At 32.7% G+C, this 25,355-nt stretch overlaps 1 protein-coding gene across 1 annotated transcript in view; it reads left to right on the forward strand.

Moving 5' to 3' along the window:
* Positions 1–25,355, forward strand: part of LOC114118974 (uncharacterized) — a 106,560-nt gene that overhangs the window by 31,800 nt on the left and 49,405 nt on the right. Inside the window, exon 2 of the mRNA XM_050202398.1 lies at positions 6,174–6,230. Within this exon, the coding sequence (XP_050058355.1) occupies positions 6,174–6,230 (57 nt within the window). The remainder of the gene's footprint in view (positions 1–6,173; positions 6,231–25,355) is intronic.

The following is a 25,355-nucleotide window of genomic DNA, read 5'->3' on the forward strand; positions in this document are numbered from 1 at the left end:
GGCCATCGGCCACCGCGGGAGACAAGTCTTCTTTTACTCCGTAGTCGTGTCTCTTAACTTCCGAGAACTATTCGCGAGTTTATCGTGTGCGTTTTGGGACGATTGATTTATGAATGTTTGTGACACGCATAATAAAACCAGTTCGTGAAATTAGAAAACCATCGAAGAATAACAAATTCCAGACCACCATCGCGACCCTTGTTAGTGTATACAACGCCGTACAATAAATACATAGTGCCCGACGATGGAGGTGGCTTATATTTACGCGTATTAAATACAATGTTATTGCGCGTTTTGTCAAAAACCGAAAATGTAATATTCCTTCGAACCCTATTCTGTCACCCTCGCCCCCGGCTGCCCGCGAACAGATGGTCGACTGCAACGGCCGGCACCTTATATACATTAAACATGCGCGAAACGCACAAAAGGCCAATACACACTGCACGCACGACCGGATGGTTATACATATAGAAAAGCTGACGTTTGTGTCGACTTCGTTGCCCGACCGAGGAGAAAATCTCTCGCGTTCGCTTAATTTGATCGTACATATATATATGTATTACCCCGGGGGTTCCCACCGCCTGGCCAGATAATACTCAATATATTTATATGTATATAATATATACACCCATCCATATATGTATAGCCTCGAGGGTCATGACTTGTGGGGGTGTGCGCCGCGCGGGACTGTGGACTCGGCGACCGGCCGGGGTCGATTCAGCAGAAAAACTGACAATTTATTTGTCTCCCGAAAACAACACTGTATATTATATACATATAATACCCTTTTCCCTCGATTTTCGTTTACAATAAAACCCAAATATATTTACGGCCCCGTTTATATAATATAATATATATGTACAATATAAAACTGCATTGTGTGTATCATCCCTTATAATACACGTAGCACGTGATTATAATCACTGCTCTGCGTTTATCTGTGTATATATATAAAATAATATATATATATATATTAACTGCGGGGGTGACACGACCTTGCCGAAGTTGATTTCTGATTTTTCTGTCGCCATGCAGGCATCACTCCGGGGATAGATTATACTGAATTATATACTATTAATATATATTTTAGTATCTATAGTTCTATTATAGCCTATAGGTCTCTCTTTCTCTATAATATAATATTATATTCTCATATGGCGTTCGAACTTTTATGCTTTATCTGGTGGACAGCTGTTGTTAGCATATTATATACTTGCGATCCAATATGTGGCATTACACACAATAATAATTTACATTATTATGCTTGAAAAACATTTCTATTTATCGTCAAACAATAATATCGTTAATAATTACGGTGGCTTATGTGCGTTTGGGATTGGAAAGTATCATAATATATGTAGTAGGTGTATATATATATATATATATGACTATTCACTATATGTATTACAATATAGTAGCATATTAACGTGGTGCGAACCCCAAAAATGTGTGGAACGTTTAGGTTATCTTTTACATTTTCGATCGTTTATTGTGCTAATAAACCGAGTACACATAATATATACAATAATATAATATGTACAATAGGATAACTAACGTACGTAATGTCGTTTGCATTGAACGCAAGTGAAGTCTGTATAATCGATCGCAGCTGCAGCACTATAATAATAATAAATATAATAATCGAGTGACTCGCACACATAACATTTATCTAATGCAATATCGTCGTACACTGTTGTTAAATCAGCGCGACAACGGATGCGCGGACCCAATAATGGCACTTGTGCGTTATAATATTATGCGTGCACACGTATACATAAATATAATATAATAATTTAGTTTTTTTTCACTAGAAATGCTGTGGTTTTATAGAAATACGGCCATAAAATTAACGACGTTATGGTATCTATCGTTAATCCAATTTTACTGCAATGTGGTAAAAAGGCCACATGACCGAAAATTGTACTGATGGGGTGAATGACGTTATGCATTTATGTGTGTGCTTGTACCTATTAATCTAATATAGTAATATTATATAAATCATCGAATTACATCCGAATGATAAACAGTGGTGGAGTGTAAAACGGTTTCCCGAATATCAGTGTATTATAATATATCATTTTGAAAAATTCGTTGCGAACATACAACCTAAATACTTAAATAAAATGTATACGGTTGTACTAGTATAATAGTCGTTCGTGAATTACGAAATAATAGACTGCACACCGCTCGAGCTACATTCAGAATACTGAAAATCGGCACTCCGAGTTCAACAATTCAACTTACCAAAAATAATATCAAAATATTTTTTTCATTTATATAAGTATAGTAATAACTTATTAGTGTATTTACTTTTCTTTTATACATATCTCCGTTGCGATATGTACTTTGTTCGAATGATTTGATTTCTTGAACTATTGTCGATTTTTTCTTCACCATGTAGTTGTTATAATAACGATAATAATATTTTCCCTTTTGCAGTTTGTGTGGGGTATATAAATATATATATTTTTATTTATCAGGTGAAACACGAACGGCCTTAACTAAGCAACATACATTGCTATAATACATCCTCTCGCGTTCACAAAAGAGTACGTTGCGTCCCGCGTAATCTGAGGAGAACAAAGCTCTTCCGGCGGCGGTGCCGCGCGAAACTTTCGTAATAGCCTTTGGAATGTTATTATAAAGTTTACGCGTTCCCGTCGGTGCTGGGCGATTGAACGAAAGGTGGAAGGGGGGCGACGCTCTAAAAACAAAACATTAACGAATCTACGCCGCCGAGTTAATTTTGTCCCTTTATTACGAGCCATTTCCCGACTCTCTCGCTCGATGTCCTTGCAGCGTCGCGTTCATCGTTCTTCAGAGTACATTATACATTATATACAGTTTATTGTTATTATTATTATTATTGTATTCTATTTCATATATGTATGTACTACTTAACAAATGTACGAATGTGACATTATATATCGGTTCGTTGTGTACCTACTGTTTTCGTTTAATAATATATAAATAAAAATATCAAAACTATAAAAACCGTATAAAGTAGTTGGCTTTAAGCACATATTTTAATGAGTTACATATAATATATTTTATATTATAATCTCATACGAATTTTTATATTATAATTTATAAACGTATGTTATTATCAATAATTTAAAGTTTATAAAATGTATATTTTATTATAATTAAAAACGTTGCCGAATAAAAGTTTATAAATCGTATTATATTGTATAAATACAATTTTTTCTATAACCTATGATCTGGATTTAGATAAGTAAGGTAGACAGGCCGTGTGGTAAAACATGTTAAAGAATTTTTATCCGATATTGTGTACAGGCGATCATAAAACCACACCAATGGAATTAAATCCGTATAGTTAAAAATACTTTATAAATTATGGTTGTAATTTTGTAAAAAAAAATTGTCGTTATTAACTTTTTTTTGTGTTTTTAAATCGGAAAAGGGGAAAAAACAACTGTGAAATCGCTGTGCTCGCGAATTTCCCGAGGGGGTAACTTTTTAGGGAGGGCTTTTGCATTTTTATTGCCTCACCGCGGTTTCCGATGTCCGATGTGCGCTTCTCTTTGATTTATATGCCAATTAAAAACAAGTCGGGGAGGTATGAAAAAAAAAATAATAAATAAATAAAGCAACAATGGAACGACACGCTAATTAGTCCTTTTTTTCAAATACCACTTGGTGAATCGAATTGCTCTGACGAGAGCCGTGCATATTAAATCTTCTGAATTTCCATATTTAAAAATATATATGTATAAATAACTATAGTAACTATCAATTACACATAGGCTCAATCAGCTATATTATATATTCTGACTTCTGACGTATAGATCAGTAGTTTTGAACCGGTGTGCCGCGATATACACTGAAGTAGAATTTCTTGAAACAAACATAAACGCAATAATAATTTTACCACCATACTCCACATCATATATGTGCGAATAATAATTCTTATCAGCCACAAAAATAATAATAATAAAAAAAAAGAACGACACCGATCCTAAAAGTCTTAACCTGACTTTCAGATTTTCGAACTGTAAATCATATACTGCTACATATAATATAATCCCGATCCACCAACCGTTTGCCAATAATAGGTAATATATTGCAATGTGCATAGACTCTTCTATAATACTACATAATAATATAATTTCTATGTACTGCTTCCTAACAACAGAAAAGTTTTCGTTGCTTTCTGTGCAGCTGCGGCCCGAGATGTATAATAATATAGTTTATATATGTAATATACTCAATGTTGGGCATCATATATATTCTCATTAATTCGTCGCAATAATAAAACGAGACGGGATTTAGAAGGGACCTAATTTGAGCGTGCGTGTGTATTCGCATACCATATACGTATACACGTATATATAGTGACAAATGCCAATTAAACCGAGCGCGGTGCTATTGTTTTTCGTTTTCCAAGGTTGAGACGGCTTGGCGGGGACGGAAACTGCACGCCGGCAACTCTAACGTGTTCCGAAAGCCATTATATTACATATACGTGAATTCACCCGAATCGCCGTCGGAACTTAGTCCCCGTGGTCGTTGTCGCCCGGAAGTTTTGCCATTTGAAACGTCTTCGATAAAATATATAATATCAGATATTCAGATCCTTTTGATGATAATTTGAATAACTATACACGTCCCCATGTATATCCGTCGGAATTATTTTTACCGGTTTGTGGTTATACTCTACATCAATATTAATGTTGTGATAATTACTACCTATAATACGACGTGACAACTCTTTTTTAAAAATCGTCTCGTCAATATATCATTATTGCTGTTATTATGTGTACAAATCATTGTTTAAAAATATGATGTCCCCTCCTCAACTATATATACAAGAACTATAATATACTGTGCTTTATTCATTTAAAAAATACAACTTGTAACAAAAAAATTGGCGCATATAATTTATTAAATATAATATATAAAATATTATATGTATGCTTTTGAACAGAAAATATTATATATGACCTTGCAGTGAAAAATATGTATTTTTGGTACTCTATACAGTATATGTTAAGTATATTATTTTCTGTTGTTGTATATATATATATATATATATATATTATTATATAGTACCTATCTACTGGTAGTATACCGTAGTAATTCACTCGTCCTTTGAAATCGTAGGATTTCTAATTATATTACGCCTCGTCGTCAACGCGTATTGCATAGGTACATATACACAAGCTATAGAGCTGGTTAATTATTGCAAACTAGAAGTTTCTCGCGACCCTACAAAAGATATATAATCAACGTAATACGATATACACGTATAGTTAAATACATAAAATATACAGGGTGTTTTTCCAACGTATGTTACCATTAGGATAAGTATGTACTCGTTGAAGTGGACCAAAATAACATTTTAAGTATTTTTTTCAATCTCTATTAAAAAAATGTTAGTTTTAGCCCTCTTTATTGTCGAGTGTATTATTTCAATAAGTTAATTTGCTGTAGAAACACCGAGTAAATATTTTTCTGCTCATTTCCAGAAAATATATTTCCTGGTATTTTAGATGTAGTTTGGCGAAAAATCTGTTAGCATAATTTATTGACTGAATAAGGCTCCCAATCATTTATAATTTAATATGCTCAATACCTATAAAATACATTATATTAATAATATTACATTTTTATAATTTACTAAATATTATTAACATGTAAACACTACGAGAATAACTATTGCTCACATCGTTTTATATGAATTTGTAAACGGTGTATACCAATAGCGCAAACGTTACAGGAAATGTATAATATAATATTTATTATTGTATCTTAGTTATTATGAGTTCTCGACACGGATTAAAAGATACTTCTTTGATTGTTCGTTTGTTGCTTCTGTCATCAGAATATTCGGAATCAACTCCTACGCCCCCGACCCTTAACATTGAATATCATATATATGTTCACATATAATTCCCTACAGACTCCGTAGAGTTTCTAGGCTTGCAGTCAATTCCCCAAGCGGGGGAGGGTATATATTATTATGTATTGTATGCATAGAAGCGTATATGTGATATTTATTATATTTGATTTAATATCATATAACATTAGCCATCTCCGGTTCTTCTTTCATCCTTTTAAAAATATAGAAACTCATATATTATACTGTAAACTATCTATATATAATAACTTCTACATTATTAATAACTCAATTTTTATCGTTTATGTTTTAGTTGGTGCCCAGAGACGTCGAAGCTACTGAATGTGAGAAGAAATCGGACTGCTGGAAGGTGAGTCTTTTTCCACATATTTACTTATTTGAGGAGAATTTATCTATAACATCACTTAAATATATAAGTAAAAATTAACCGAGAGATAGCCCAGCAGTATTACTTATGAATACAGTTTAAAATAATAATTTTATAATAGAAGGCAATTTATTAATGTATAGTATTTGATTAACAAAAAGTGTTCTAAAGTTGTTTAAGTTGAATTTGGACAAAGTTATAGTAAGTGTTTTTCACGTCTAATACACTATTACATCTAATATATATTGTATATAATAAATTAACGTCCATGTTACACATTGTGTAACAAAATGAAATCGTTATGTATTAATAAAGCGTCTTAGAATTTTTCCATTATCAAGTAAATAAAAATAATTGAAATTCACCCCAGCTTGTGTCTTTTTTAATGTATTTCTATAACGCGATCGTTGCAACTATAATAATATTATATTGTCGGCATCGTTGTATCGGTGTTCTATGTCAGAAAACTGTACCTATATCTATTTTTATAGAACACATTACATCGCGTAATATAGTTTCTTCCCTTTCTCAGCGATTCGTCGTGAACATAACATAATACATAATGTGCGCACTTGGTGCGAACATTTTACACGTCGTTAGAGCGCCATAATCGTCACCGTCGTCTCTGCAATATAATAATATCAGATGTGTACGATCATTATATCCAATAACTATTTGCATTTTGTAAATTCGTATAATTTACACACATTACGTGTTAAACATATACATGTTATATAGCCGTACACCCCGATTAATTTCGGTGGTTTTGTGCAGCAGCGGCGCACATACTGCAGCCAGCTATGTAGTACAGTCGAATCATCGTTAACAATCCTCTGAGTATAGGAGGAAATCCTAATATGTGACATTCGGTACATTTTTCTTTGCAAATCGATAGTACAATACAAATATATACAATAATATATATAATATATATACATACATGTATTATACTGCACATGAACTCCCGCGGCGACATTGTATACGACGTATATCGCGGGTGTGTTTGTGTGTGTGTGTTCGTTGCCGCGGTGGAATAGTCGAACCCTGTAAACGTGGTGAATGGCTACAGAACCGCGCTGAGACATTCACACCTGGTTTTTCACCTCGGAAATTGGCCTTTTACGCACCACCGCCTTTTTTACGATTATTATTATTATTATACGCCCACTAAACGCGTTATGTTTTGTGCGTTGTGTATATATGTGTGCATGAGCTCGGCAATTGGTTTTCGAATACAAAAAGAGCAAACAAACCGTCTTATTTGTGGGGTTGGTGTATAATATATATATATATATATATATATGTATATGTATAGGCAGCTTATAGCCGCATATTTGCCATAATCCGTCGTTGAAGAAAGAACGCGTTAATGCATAATAAAATGCGAGCCCGTTTGGTCGCAACCAGGTGCTGAGCAGTCTCGTCTATCCGCCGCGATATAACATATTATGTATATAATATATAAAATATACGTATAATATAATACATTAGTATATTATTGTTATACGCGTATATTATAACGTACGATTGTGTGCACTTATGCGAGCTAAAGAATTCTGAGGGATTTGACCCGTATACGAGTTTTTTTTTTCTTGACACCTATATAATATTCCTATTGAAATAAACAAATACGTACGATCTCGTTATGCCATACCGCCGTCGCACCCCGGTCGGAATAATATTATTAGTCACGGTCGCTACGCGCATGGTATATCCGCTCCTTTGTCGCCCATCATATATATATACACCTTATAATAATACCTACCCAGGTATCCATACCACCACGAATTATAAACGTATTTGTCATGCGGATTTATTACCGCCCTTTGTCGTGTTTCGAAAAATTTCGCGCATCTGCTCTGCTTGGCTTTTGTGTGCAGGCATGTCAATGTCTTAACTGTTTGATTGTACGTCACCCATCGGTCGGCACGAAAAACGACAATATGATATCCAATAAAATCCACGGACGTCCGTCGTGAGATTTTTTTACCGGACTCTTCAGCCCGTTCAAGCTATAATATAATATTTGATATCATAGTATAGTATATTACTTACAAAGACGAAAATATTTTACGCGCTAGTAAGTATGGTATACTTAACGAGTGCGGAACAACCGATGCGCATGTCGAAACGGATTTTTGCGCGTTACACGACTCTCCGAAGCCTTTTCAACGTTTGCAATCCGTCTCGTTTTATATTTCACGTGGGGTTCGTTGGCTTGATTCGGCACGGCTGCGGCAGTTTACAAGTGGAGAAATAAAGCCGCGTTATGACAGTCGTTGAATTTCCTGACGAAGACTCTCTGACATCAGCGATCTCTTATTCCCGGAACATGAATCAGACGACTTCTATTCTTTTCTTAAGCCTGCCATTGCATCCACTGTTTTTTAACAGCACACGCACCCTATTGTTTACCATGTTATATGCCTATAAATCCAATACATATAAATATAAATATCATAACATTTGACGTACAAGCTATAAATAGCTCGGTATACGGGGTAAATGCTGCTCAATGTTGGTATAAATATTGAGATTGTCGTCGTTGAACCCTCTCTCTTCAGAACAATACTTCAAAACGCGCTATAGCGAAATCATAACCTTATCAAAAACTGAGGCTTATTCGACCTAATTATTAAAATCGCACGTTGGTTGAACGCTGCATTATGTAGCATAACATATAGTGTATAGTATACTCTGTGGTATGCGTGTATTATAAATAATATTATATTCATTATACCTATGTCTATGATGAATATCATGTACAATGTATAATAAATGAATGTATATTATAATATAATACATATACACGGCTACCCATTTAATATGCATATTAAATATGTATCGTTTTGGTTCATACTGCACATAAAGTATACTATCTAATATCTATAGTTAGCATATATACGAACGTTCTAATAGGTCTGCTCAATTCTTTATAAAATTATTTTTTTTTGTCGATACTCCGCGTTATAGGTCAGTGTATAATATTTTACATCATTATATACACATATAATAATTATGATACAAGAAATGACACTGAAAACATCTTTCATACGGATATTTATTGGGGCCGCAGATAAACGTATAAATCGAATTGATTAATATCCATACTATATAATAACGACCATCGGTGTTTTATGTTTTTTTTCTAGAAGAAAACATTTTTACCTGAAGCGGTAAAATATTTTTCGAGTCCTATAATCGGAGATTATATTTGTCGGTTGGATTTTTTTCATACATGGAAAACACAAGTTTGCCGAAACAGATGCAACTGGATTCATGACGTATATGCGTATATTATGAGAATATTTTATATTGTAAATTATTATATTAGTGGAGAAAATAAAACATGTGTCGATTACGTACGCGTGTATGTATACATACATGATGGTATAATGCACAGTGTGTTTCGTTTCATTTGTCAGTGGGTTCCGTTTCCAACCCTCACAGGCAATCAAAACAGTCTCTGTTTATCGTCTCGGTACTGGAGCAGCCCCATCGTCCTAGGGTCACACACAACATTATTATTTTTATTTTATCCCGTATGCGGACGGTCATGGTTGTGACTCGGGCAGCTAATATACTCTATCAGATATAATATAATTTGGTCGGTCTCTTTTTCTCCTTGTCCTTTCTCGGTATACGTTTTGGTAACGAGCACTCGATTGCAGTATGTGATGGTTAGGTATAGTGTGGGCTCTCTAGCGTTTGTATGTCCCAGAATTTAGTATTTAGTATGCGATTAGACGGTGTATCGAGAAAAGCAATATATATATATATATAATATACCCACACATGCCAGATACCAGATTCGTTTTACCGAGTTTCTAGTGTTTCTACTTCGCTGACCGAATTTTCCCTATACTACAGTAGTACAGTGTATAATTGAATTCACCACGAACTTAACCGATTCATATATCGCTTAGCCAAATATTTACCCACATAGTTGAAGATCTTAAGTTAGTTATTAAAGTTTGATTTTAAACAATTATTTGCAGGATAAAATCGTGTTTAGCGTTTAGGTACATGCATAATTTGTATAAATAAACTGAATATATATAGTGAGTAGGTAACAGTTCATATAACAAACTACACCGGATATAGCATTATGAAGTTTATTATCATTATTATATTGCTAAGTATAAAACAAAAGTTATATTTTATACTTATACTTTCTTCCTTGTTGATCCAATTGTGCCACACTGTAAGAATTACTTTCATAATGCTTTGAGGTAATTTTAATACCTATATATTTCTAAAAGGAAACCAATTCTGTAAACGTGTATGTGTAGTGTGGCCTTTTAGATTGCTCGCGATTGCTTAAGGTCTGAGACCTCGTGGGACGCTGCACGTAGCCCATTTCCAAAGGGTTTTTCACCATAATATGTTATAAATATATCAACGCATAGACCAAACCTTTATAAAATAGTAATAATATATAAATTGTATTATCTTGCCGTGTGAGAATTCAGCCGCAAACAAAACAATGAACACGATTCGAATTTAAACGATAGTCGATATGATTATTAGTATTATACCATGTGCTTTGTCAATGAGTGTATTTCATTTTCAATTTCGACGATTAGAATAATAATAATATTATTGACATATTATGTCATATTTTGGACAGTCGAATTTGTGATATATATAATATGTTTTTGGTATTTGTATGATACGCATATATTATTCGCGCAATAGATTTCATCAGGGTGTGAATATTCTTCAACAAAATCGTATTTAATCGACCGTGATTCCGGAATAATTTATTGTTTAAGTATATAAAAGCGCGTTGACCTAAAAAAAAAGTTTGAAAATCTTGCAGAGACATTTTCGTAATATATTTTTTTTATATATATAATATTTCAAGTAGTAGTCGATCGATAAGTTTAAAAAAAACCTTACGGCCTATTATATATCAGTAAAGATTTTGGCGTTTAAAACTTTTTAGTGAATACGTTTTAGTTATTATATGTAACATGATGTAATTTATTATGACGTGTAATATGTTTTATAAAAATATTTTTCGATGTCAGCAACATATTTATTATTATGAGCGTATATACTATATACTTACCGATTTGTATTCCACGCATTTATTATAATTTAATAATATGACCAGCAACAATCGACCGTTGATATGCGCAGAAAACCGCACCTAAAAGTATATTTATGTGTAAAACGATTTGAAACATATAAAATATGAATATGAATATATGCTAGGCAAATGAGATAAATGACACGATAAGGATTATATTTTCTATTTTTTTACTAAATTTGTTTTTGCTCTTACTGATGATGATATCATAATATATAGTATTATAGTCTTTCACTCTGCAGCAGTGCATGTAAAAGTTCATTTGGGATTGGGAATTATGTGTGTTTGAAGTAGGTACTCTGGATGACGACCCCTGCAACGATAAGTGATAACTATATAATGACGTGCATGTGTGTATCACTCTATTTCATACCTGTATATTATAAAATCGTCCTTTTCTTGTATTTTCACCAAAATTCCGTAGTTATCATATGTGGCATTTTTTTCGCATGGGCAGTCACTCACAATAATGTACACATGAAACGAACGTACCTAATAAAATTTAACGACACGAATAAAAATCTAGAACAATAACGGATTTACAGAGTACAAATATATATATTATAGTCTTCGTGGTACAAAATTAAAAGTTGAAAAAAAAATATAATAGCTGTCGTATAATAATGAGTGCGAATTTATACTCTAAATTTAATGTACACACGTAATAAAAATTTAACGACCTGTGCAGCGCGCGGTGACACATATTAACTTTGCGAAAACGCTGCAATTCATAATAATAATAGGCGCGAGAAAACGATAACAAGTGGTTTTTTTTTTTAAAGTGATACATATAAACGTGGACATATCTATAAACAGAGTAAGACCACACATTCATTTAACATGGAAAAACACGGTTAATCATTATGTTTATGCATAATATAATATGATGTACCTATATAGTTTCGTTTAAATAGAGATTCACGACAAACTGAAAGTTTGAAACGTCAATAGCGGCGTGTGCTTATAATATATATTCTGCAGCTGGTTTCGCAAACGGTAAAGATGTAAAAATTAACAATGATAAAGTAATAGTATAGTGTTTTTGGAATTTCAATTTTTTTTTTTTTAAAACCTTAAATAATTGACGTTAACATCAACAATAGTATTGCCTATTATATTTTTGGTGTTATATTTTCGTTCCAACAACGAAAATATAAACCAACACGAAATAATACAGCGGCGCGACCGTGACCAATGCGTGCTTTGGAGATGACTTCTCGCAGTATAAATTATACACACACACATACACGTGCGAGAGAATTTAGTGGGCACCGTTTGTTTTCTCATATCATCACGATCGGTATACATAAACGGCGGTCACGTCGGTCATCTCCGGCCCGAGGAATATGCGAGGCGTGCACTTACTAACACACAAACACATACACACACACATTAACTATGGCTACTGCTGTGTACCTATTTGTGTGTATATATACATTTATAAGAGAATAATACAAAACATGGTCCAAAACGATAATAACAATAATAAGCTATGTATGTTCGCCGTAGGAGACCACCACTCGATAATTTTCAAATTTGATCGTCGTGAACGACGTGTACCTCCCAATTATTATTATTATTAGGTAGGCACCTATACGGGTTTATAGGCATTATAATGTTATATTACGTATTTTACTCTTTTTTGAGCGCTGCACAATTATTGTTATCACCGTACCATTGGATTTACGTCGCGTTCACGATTTACACGAGCGCGAGTTGGTATGAAAACAATATGTAAAAAGAAGTGTATAAAATCTCCATAACAGCAGATACCATAATAGATACTTAATAATCGTTTTCGAAATGACACGGGATAACGTATAAATGTATAATCTAAACTTCGGCATTTAGATTTGAATTTTTGAAATAAGTTTTATTGATAGTGTGTTTAATTTTTTTCTTTTATATCGAATAGCTACTACTTTTTTTACTGTATTTAAAAATCTATATATTTTATCTATTAGATACGTTTATGGTTTGGATTTTTTCAGAAACGAACGCGTGCACCTAGGCGATAACGGTTTCTACTATTCATTTTGAGTATTATTTAATTCCTACTTTTGTCAAAAATGTTTGATAAACCTTAGGTTTTAATTTTTAGACAATAAAATGACTAAAAATATAATACATATATGTATTATGTGCTCGGTTTAATAAGTACCTACTATAACTTGTAATATAATAGTTTTTTTTAAATTTTGTTAATAATTGCAATGATCGTGTATAAATATCAATAATGCATATTGATTTAATTGTGTACTTATTTGAATTACTTATGTATATTTTTATCAAACTTTATTTAGCTAAAATGTCTTTCAACAATATACACTTGATGTAAATGGTCGTTGAATTTTTTTCATTTTTGATAAAAACTGCCATCAACTATACAACATACTTATAGGTATATGCTATATTTTATGATGATATTCACCTATATCATGATGTACGTCCGGGCTATGCTTTTATGTATAATGTGTACAAACGCCATTGTCAAATGCCAGTAGACGTTAATTAAAAGTTGATCTTCTCGGTGTTTGTGTTGTGCGCAGACCTTCCTAGGACCTCGCACCCGATTGCAGCTATATCATTATATTATATATATATATGTGCTCGACCATCACCCTCAATATATATACACACGGTCACGTCCCGTTTGTGTGTCCCACGCAAAGTTTTGTTTGCCCGCGTTTACCTCCCATTAATTTGCCAGCTTATCTTAGCTCGCTCTGAACTGTCTTTTGTTCGCCGTCGTGGCCACAAAACTCGGTCGTCGAGTGCCCACCTATACTTACGCTGGTGGTAGTGGAGGGGAGCGACTAATTTGTGATCATACTCCTCACAGGTTCTCGCGATGTGTCCTTAAAATTACAAAGGTTTCTAGATTCTATGATTCTAGATTAAGTTATCTATAGTTTTATATCAGTTTTACCGGTAACTTGTATTACTGTTTGTTTGTCACTACACAGTAAATGGCACTGAAAATGTCACTAACAATATTTTATACAAAATTATATGAAATATAATGTTATTTAATATATTGGATACAAAGTAGAAATCGATCAATTGGTTTTTCTAGTATAATTTTCGAATTTCCTATGCAATATTTCCTTAAAAATCGAAAACGACTATTTTGATATTATTATGACAATGATATACATTATACCTATTACGCTAAATTGCTAATTACATTAATTGTAAGCTGCATATCATAATCGTTTTTCGACCTCGACACGTGCACTTAATTTTTGTTTACATTAAGATAATAGTAGAGGTACTTAATATATTGTAGTTAAAATTATTAATGAAGACATAACGAAATAAAATTAGAGCTGCTATACCTGCTTATAGTATTATAATAACCAGCCCTCGACGACTAACACTTGTTACCGACCAACCCAACGTCGCGTGTGTCGGAGCTGACATTTTTTTTGTTGAGTACGTGACATGATGGCGCGTGTATTTGATCTCTCCGTCGATTAATCTGAGCACCGCACGATGTAGCGTTTACGACTTTCTAAGAAGCGGACATGACGACACGTATTTATTACATGTATAATATGCACATCGAATTTTTTTCGTCGTTTTTGGCAAATAATAACCACCGAAAAATACACGTTTAGGACTATATCGTCGCGTCATATTGTAATTCCGATCCGAGGCTATTGTGTGTATAATATGTAATATTGTGTAACGAATATCAAAACACCTTGATCATGAATTACATGTTTTTACTAGAATAATATATTTCGTATGTTAAATTGTATAAGAATTTTCAACACGATTCTTCAACTTTGGCTGTAACATATTATTATTCCCGCAAATATAACTCAACGCTGTAGAAGTCTTAGGTAAATCGTTTATTAATCGATTGACAGACCAATGACGGATCTCATAATACAACAAGGAGCACTAGAAATGCAAAATATATCTCTTGGATCATTTCTTTTTTTGGAAACAACTAAAGACGATTTTTGAATTTAAGTAGTGTTAATCGAATAAATTTAAATGCATCTAGCTAGGCCTTGTTAACTGGTGTTAGTTGTATTTCTAATGATCTGAAATACTCAGGATTACAATATTTGTAACAAACCGACTCTGTATTGAATTCCTATAAAATAGCCGTCTGTCTTACACGTAAAGCTACTGATTTTAAAACTATTTTTTTTTCAAGAATTATGGCTGCTCATAAAACGTTAAAAATAAAATAATTTGTTAAACTATTATTGTTTAACATTTTTATACTGAATCTTTATTTCTTCAATCATTCAATATGTTTTTTATCATAACATTGTACCTGTTGTTCTTCAGTTCTTGCATATATATTATTATAGATTTATTTTATATAAACCGTAAACACGTGTATAAAATAATCTATTTATTCGTATACATAGTAAAATATCATTAATATTACAGTATACATACCAGATACCTACACATTTCTCCATTATTAATGTTAAATATAAAACTGTAGTATACTCATGATAGTCTCCATGATATTTGCGTCGTTCTCTGTATTTTAATAACGTTAAACATTTTCTAACGATGATAACATAAAGATGACTATTAAATATTAATGCACCAAGTAATTTTGTGCACTTTATTTCTCATTCACATATTATATAATATACTATTATGCCGTTTTCAATTGTTGAAGTCGACACAACTATTTTCTTTTTATTTCGCATGATTTTATTACAATTTTCATCAAATCGGATTTTTTTTTTTTATGTTAAAATCCAACGACCAGTGTACTGCTGATAATATACTATTTTTATCTTACTTTTTATGCAATCTATAAACAAATTAATAGGTATTTGTGTAAAATCATACATCATTAATTATAATATTATATGGCTGACTATATTCGTTATCATCAATTGGCAATCCTATATATTTATTTTACTGTCATATCTTTATTACCTGCACGCGTGGTTTGTTTTGTACTTGATTATAAATTATAATAATATGTATTTAAATGCGTATATTATTCGTTAATAAAAGCAATAATTATAAATTTATTTTTTGAAATTACGTATTAGGTACATCATTCTCTCCACTAAGTTTAGGGGAAAACATATTATTTTAAAATAGTATAAATACCGTTAGGCGTTAGAAGTATTATACGTATTATAATATTTTAACCAATTTTAATTGAAAATAGAATCACTTATTTGCTATATATATATAGCATATATGGAGATATATTTTAATACTATATTATATTGTTCACTTTGAATGAGCTTTAAGTCAAATACATAAGATTTCTAAATCCACTAACGGAGTTGAAAATTTAAGATAAAGTCAACATTGTTTACGGTTGATCTTCAACCATTATCCGGCGCGTAGGATGTTAACCACATTAACATAATATTACATTATTCTTACCCAGCGGCCAAATTATTACCGCGTTTGTTTCTGAAAACACGAAACGCGCACCGATTTTACAACAATCAAAGTTTAGCCATCACCCCTGCTATCGGCGTTTGCTCGCGTTTAGTTTTAACCCTTCTCTCTTCTCCACACGACACGTCGTCTTATATGCTTGTTTATTTGTGTGCACGTGCGCGCGCACCCACCACCGTACTAGTTGTATATAAGAGTAGAAAAGTTTATCGAATCCTTAAATAAAAATGTAATTCAATATTATTGCATGGCTAAATGTGACCCACAACGACTCTGAGAAAAGTTAATTCTATAAAAACGGTCACCGCTCGTTCCAATATTGCCTCCAACGAATTCATAAAAAAAAATGTATTATGTACCTACATATATATCATATTTTTTTCAGACCGTTTCAGTGATCATTAGAAAAGACAATTTGCCATGGTTTTAAATTGTATTCGTTTTTATTGGAAAGTTAATGTTTTTATTTTTACAATAAAAACGGTATGAGCGGGTCCACAACGTATATACAATATATATATAATATATATAATAAATATGGCTCTTAGATTCGATTTTCGCTTTAAAACCAGACTTTAAATATAGTCAGTAATCATTAGATACTATTTAATAAACGAAATGTGACTGAAAACATGTATTTAGTTTTTAGTATTTAGTTAATATTATAATATACAAAATATTTGTTTCGTAAAATATTATATAAATATTATATAATATCAAATATAATATGGTCGATATCGTTAGTTTTACGACAAATCGTGTCAAGTGGAATCACGATATATCATATCATGATTCCATTTGATATTATATATAATAAATATGATACATAGGCTATTAGACGTCACTTCGTACCTAGTAAAATATTATATAGCATAAATATGAAATACCTACATAATACTGCACTATAATAATATTATTGTTATAATAATTATTATAATGTCTATATAAATATATTGATCAGACTTATCTACGTATAGTATGCTGTATTTATGTTTTCACTATTGGTTTTACGATAGGATAATAAAATACAATGATCAATTTGTGACATTCAAAAATCTCCTTCATTTAGGACACATATAATTGTGACATGTGAACATATAATAATAATAGAAGTTTTTTTGCGCAAATAAACAAAATACCTCAGCTACGATTTATATAAGATGAGTTTGGGCAACATAGTATAATATTTAACTCCAAGACTAAGTACATTGCAGAAAACTCAAAAATAATGGTAGATTAATGAATTGTATTATCTAGTGTAGTAACTATCATTTATCATATTATTTTGCTCTTTGAACATGTAGTAGGTAATCGTGACCGTATTTGAAGCTGAGATCGCTTACAAGTTAACGGGGTTTTCTAGCTTTCTTATTCAATCACAGTTTTCAGTTAGGTGCGAATAATAATACGATATTATCAACTGGAATCCAAACATATTATGTATTTTGCTCTTTCGACTAGTGGGTCGTAGAGTCGTCACACCGCAATAACGTGTATTAATACATTATATTATCAAGTATATGTGTATCCGAGTATCCGTCGATAATCGTGTGGCGCTATACAACATAATATAATATAAAAGGTATATTATAATAGGTAGCACTATGTAACGTTTTGCACCCAACTCTGAATAAAAGCTTTAGTCAAATAAATGAAAAAATCGTCGAGTTGGTTCGGTGATTTGTTGTTACGAATTAGTGTGAAAAGAGTAAACAAGCGTTTTTTTTGTGTGTGTTGTCGAGGGAAATGAATATTTTTTATTTCTACAAGAGAGAAAAAGTCTACCGCCACTATATAAGGTTCTCCGAATGAAGGTGTATGCGTGTATTACCAAAATTTATAACGAACATAAAAACGAAAAACAAGGCACCTAAACATATAAATATGTATATTGTATATGCATGTGCGCGGGTATGTGTATGTATACCGAGAGATGTAATCTCGATCCGCAGCCGCCCCTTATTCTGGTGCACCGCATAAATAAACGAGAAAATCTCTGTAAATAACAATACGCAATGTTTTTTGTTGATTTTTTTTATTCTTCCTTTCATTCGTCGTTATTGTCTCTCTCGGATAAGAAAATCGTTTTAAACGATTTCGAATTAAACGCCCTCGTGCGAAAAACAAGTTTCAAGCGGGTTTTTCGTCATCGGGTGCACAGTATATTATAATAATATAACTCTGTATAGTAATAGTAATAGCACCACGCGTGCATAAATCATCATAATACAACCTATACATAAAAAAAAAATTAAACAAAACACAAGACCGTATAATATGTCGATCGAGGAAGAAAAAATAAAAACCTCAAAATATACTATATAAGTGTAGCGTTGGCAAGAACCAAATGTCATAGATCGAATTACGGACTTGTTTTACACCGTATTATACGCCAACCACGCCCCGAAATCCGTGAAAACTTGACGATGGTATTTAATATATACGCGTTATCTTCAACGGCATTAAGTCGAAACGTTAATGTTTCAAATATATGTATATATAATACACGTATCCTCTGTGTTTGAACAGATATATTTTTTCGGTTATATACTTATAAACTTGTACACAATATTATTTATAATATATTATATATACCTATACCCTCATCAACTCGTACCTATTTACATCGATGAGTGTACGGGCCGCGGTGTATAATCAAACACGTCTACATAATATATATATGTTTAGGCGAGCTAATTACATCGCACGGTAATAATATATGTATATATATTATACATATATTACGATGGGGATGATTTACAGGGGCCATAAATCTGGATACGGACGTTTCTGACTCGTTAAACGCTGCCACGATGGGTACACGATAACCCTCTCTTTGCATGCGGTGTGCGTATATATCTTTACTGCACTGCTGAGAACCACTAATTTCTGGCCATAAATCGAGCACAAGTCGGAGCCGAGGACGAAGAGCTCAGCGTTTTATATATACACATAACTTGCGATGAAAACACCACCGAGGATTGGATCCCTGCAGGCCCGTATCATCCACCCCTACTTCCATTCCAATTTACTGAGGCGCCTTGTCGAATTTGTCGTTGTTGTAAGTCCCTCAGCATCCAGTCGGGTGCACTCATGTATATATTTTTATACTGACGTATAGAATATATCCCTCGACTAAACCTCCGCCCCCGTCTGTCCGTGATCGTCGTATACGATCTACTGCAGCAGTCGTCGATAATCCCGGATTCGCGAGTCGTATTATAACGACTGCAGCAGGATTTATCGCCGGTCAAACGGGATATAATTTATTTTTTCCAACCCCTCCAGCCCACTATGTCCACCCCCTCGTCGACGCTGCTATATTGACGCGATGAAAGTGTAATGCCGCGTTCGGGTACGTATAATACGCATGTATATTATACAAATGGGCCCGGCGATTAATCGGTAGTAATTTCTTCTTTGAATTCCAAACGATTTGCATATTATACCACCCAAACATCTCCCCCCCAATGAGGAACGAGTGTCCAGCGTGCATATGACATCACTGTACGGCACAATAATTGGCGTGCTTACACAATATATACACCGCTCTCATGTTATATTCTCCTTGAATGCCGTTCGTCGTGCAAGTACAATGCGCTGCTCGCATTGTATGATTGTAATATTCTATATTATTATTATTATTATTATGTATATGACGTATGGGCTAATGGCGGTGACTAGTATACGATGAAATAATTTCTAAAAATAAGTATTTTGAGGGTGGTGGAGTTTAGTTGTGATAATATTAATTATAATATTGTGTATGTGTACGGTATAGTCGGTAGGACGGGTCTGGAACAATATTTCGAACCTTATACATAGAATAAGGCGATATTTAGTATATCATTTGCATTTTTTTTCGATAATTTCGTGCATTATATTTATGTATATATAAATGTAAAAAATTTGATAAGAATTTATGCGTATGAACAAAAATATAATAGTGCCAGTAGAGTTTAATCACTTTATACATCTAAATTGTGTGTATACCTACAATATACCTGTAGTATATTACATAATATTTTGTAATTATCCGTAGTACCTATAGTTGTACAATTTTATAATTTACCTATTTTTATTGTTATTATTACTATTGTTGTCATCGATCACCTTTTTTCTTTTCCATTTTTGTTTCGTACATACTAAATGTATGTGCATATTATTTTATTTATGATCGTAACTGTTCTTTGAATTGACAGCTTTCAAAAGTCGTTTGTCTCGTACAACACGTAAATGTAGACATGATTTTCTGTTCACTGATGTGTTGCCACATTTTATTAAATCCACATATTTGAGGCTTCTCGATAATACTGAAGCGTACCTTCTACATTATATATAATGCATTATAATATTACTACGTAAAAAATAACCTCTATAATGGCAAAATAATTATATTAATGTTTCTCTAACTTTTTTTGTATCTAAATGATTACGCATATATATGTAAAAAAACATAAGTATTTTAAGTAAATACTAAAATATTAATAAAAAATTAACTCATAAACTATTCTTACATAAATCTGAGGAATTTATATAGAAGTTATGAAAATTATATTTTGTTATTTTTTTTGTATTTTATTTTTATAAAAAAAACACAATCAAAAAACTAGAAAAAGTCCATAATCGTAAATAAAATACGATTTAGAGAAAGAAACATAATTATTATTACATATTATAATGTTACTAGAAAAACTAACCTTTTGATGTTACTTTCTGTTCTAGCTTAAACATTATAAAATATAAACTTTCATCTTAAATCAATGATAACGATTAAACAAAAGTACGTATAGTAGTACTCTAATACGTAGTACATAATATATTACAAAACAAAAGAATTATCAGACAAATATTGTTAAAGTCGTACACTTTGTTATTATATTGCAGTCGGGTGAATTAGAAAAATTAAGTCTTCGTTTTATGCTTCGAGATTATTCCTTACCTGTCCTATCATAAATATTGATTTAATTTAATATAATATTTTCTTATTAATATACATATTGTATTAGGTAGTTATATCATATGTTGATGACGTAAGCGTGTGTGTTTACATGAATGGGTTAGGATTACAACAACAACGTCTTATTTGGTTGGGGGAATTTTTATTATTAATGTTATCATGTTAAAAATTTATTTTGAAATTAATTAGCTCTTTAATATAGTAGGTATATCAATATAATAATGATTTAATCGATTTCGAGTAGTGTAATATTAAGTGGTATTTTTTTTTTTAAATCTGAGTATGAAAAAAAAAAAATAACAAAGTATATCATCCGGTGTCTCGAGGAATATTACTTAGGGGACTAAAACGATTTCTGAGTTGAATAGGGTTTTTATTTATTTATTTTTTCATTCCAAGTAATGGTTGAATTAAAACGTACACACTAAACATCATCAAAAGTTTCAAGAATGCTTTTTAAAAAAAAAAAAATGTCCGCATAATCTTGGGGAATTATGACTACAGCAATACCTTGTTGTGTCTTGCGTATAGTAATATACACATACACCTACAAAGATGATGCCGGTAATACAATTTTTCGCAAAGTTCTGCAAACGAGTAGTGTAAAAACTTCTTAACAACTTGTCGTTTATTTTATAATAATACGTATACTTTTCGTTTTTATTTTTCCGCTATACTGTGTCGATGTTACACAATATATACATATTACATATACTATAATATCATTATGGTTTATAATGTTATTATAGTACCTAGACCAGTGCAAGTTGTAGAGAAATTGGAGTTTTTGTGAAATAGTTTTGTCGACCTCGTCTACATTAATAATATATATTTATGTATAGTAACATAAGGCGTGGTATACACAACTATAATTAGTAGTATACACAAAAAAAAAACATAAACATTTAACTATAGGCCTTTCGTCAAATATTTATTACATAAAACATTTTCAAATATTGATGTTTAAGGTGACACACATACTTACCTGTTCAGAGCATACTGTACTTAATAATATAGAAAATGTTCTATAAATAATATTGATAGATGGAACATGTAAATTTATGTATCTGGGTTCATAAATAATGATGAAAACATTGCAAATTATTTGGCATAGTTTTGCACATCGTAACGGTTTCGCGTTGTGTTTGTAAAGTAGATTTTCCATTTATAACTTTTAAATCGTTCGATAGTGATTATTATTTTTGTCTGTGGCAAACGCCATAATTTCGTCTCCTCAAGATGTTTAAATACACAACGATTCGAAGTACAGTTTGTATTATTATCCTAAATCTTGATACGATATGAAGCCGTACGTAATACGCATTATAACGCTATTATGTCAGCCGAGTGAGCACAACACATTATAGGTACACGAAAACGATTTTTTTTCAAAAAAAAAAGAAGAAAAGTCGTATAAGTACTTAAATTATAAATACGATGTAATTGAGTTTCGTGTCGCACAAGCGTAGTTTTTATTTTCTTTATTGCTTTTAAATTGGTTCGCGCGTAAGAAAAAACTATTCGGCCGTCAGATTAAATTAGAATATATAGTGTGTCCAGTGCGGCGGTGGTTTTAGCGTCGGTCGTATAACAAAGTCATAACAACGACGGCGGCGTCATAAAGTGTAATTATGCAAATCCATTGCGCAATCGTATATATTTATACCTATATATAAATATGTATAAACGCGTGTCCATGTGTTTGAGTTCTTTTGACAGTTTGACTGCATTTCTGTATATAATATGTATTATTGTATACATGTAGGTATATTATATGCATGGAGGAAACTGTACAGAAAAAGACGCGAAACAAATAATTTTTGGTCATATGTGCTAAATATGAACGGGTTTAGTAAATATATGTGCGCATTTGTAATATCATTTCTGAAGATGATACGCGCGGGCTCACATATATAAGGGTCTTGAAACCGGTTTTTTCATAATTTTAGGATTAAGAGAAAAAAATAATAATAAAAAAATAAAAAAATATTTATATACTGTAATAAGAATAGTGTGCGCTTAATATCGTGTACAATTATACTGCCATATAATAATTATAAATGTGCGCTTTAAACCGGTTTCTGGTATAGGTATTGTTAGAGTGTTGTCACCACGCTGGGGACGCAAATTTGTCAGAAAATAAAAATAATGAAATTCAGCGGTCGCGGGCGTGTAGTGTTTAATATATATAATAGAAGCTTTTTAGCGATGTCGTGACCATATCGTATAGTGACATCGCAATGTTCTATTATGTTATACACACCTAACCTATACATTCTCCAGATCGCCTCCACTGTAGATCGGTATCACATTGCGAAAACGTCATAAATCGGGGCTAGTTAGGTGTATGAGTCTAACCCATACCCGTACGCGAAGACGTCTCAAACTTAACTCAACGCCACGCGTTCGTATAATAAACGAGTTACAGTTATTGCTTTATATTTTTTTTAAGTTTTTTATTTTTTAAAAAGGTGTGGTACCAGTTCATTTGCCACGTGACTGCGAGTTTATAAATTTTGCAGAACAATATGCGTAAAGCAAGTGCGTAGTGCGGGTCCAGGCAAATAGAGAAAAACTGTCGTAAACATTATTATACGGTCCGCTGGGCGTTAAGAATCGACCGCTGTCGCAGAAACCGCACGCGTCCCGGAGAAATAGATTGTCGGCGTCGTCGTTGTCGAAGGGTTTAGAGCTAATTTGTTACGGCCGATGAGCTATAGCGGTGCGCGGGACCACGTGAAGGTCAATTTGTATCGGAAAAGGACGGTTGTGTGTGTATATATAATATATATACGCGTGTATTTGGTGTGCGAGTGTTAATAAATAACGGTGACGTCACTCGTAGATTTTTAAGCTTACGCGTGGGGCCAATTTGTATCCCCGCCGTCGCCTACGAGTTAATGAACCATCGCCACCGTCGAACGGTTTTTTTTCTTGATTGATGGAAATTGCGAGATTTTTTCCTCCCTTTTTTCTAATGTTGCTTCACATTTTCTACCGCGTCGTTTTACCAGAGAATTTGAAAGCATTTGTCTCGCTCGCGTACACACCCAGATACACGCATTTGTGCACAGTTCGTATTTCACCCCCTTCGCCCATCAAAACCATGATAATTCGTCAGTATAATAAACTGACGTGCATGAGCCCTCTGGAATCGTGACTTTCACTCCGGGAGTGAATATAATATATACGTATCCCTAAAAACGGGGTGACTGCCATTACGAGTATCACGATTCGGAAAATTAAGCGACCGTCGATTGTGATTCTGTGTTTTTTCTTTTCGTTTATTTTCTGTAATAGTATGATAATGCCAGTATTGTAAATAATGTATTATACGTGCGCGCACCTAGCGCCGTTACCCACCCGCTACACGACAATGAAGCCGATGAAACATATCGATTTCTCCGGTTTTAGACGTTTTGTTTCGATTAGATTTATAGAATTCTACACGTTGCATACCGATAAAATAATGATTGGCACGTGGTTCATTTACGTTTTATGACGTCATCGTCTTAACCAAAAAAACGGGCGCACGTAACACGATAGAGATGACTCAGATAAAACCATCGGGTTTTGTCCGGGATATTTTTTCTTCTTCTGAAATCCAAAACTAATCAGTTGATTCACTGATTATGACCACGCTTGGAAT

This window comes from Aphis gossypii, chromosome 2, assembly GCF_020184175.1.
Source record: "Aphis gossypii isolate Hap1 chromosome 2, ASM2018417v2, whole genome shotgun sequence".
Classification (NCBI taxonomy): domain Eukaryota; kingdom Metazoa; phylum Arthropoda; class Insecta; order Hemiptera; family Aphididae; genus Aphis; species Aphis gossypii.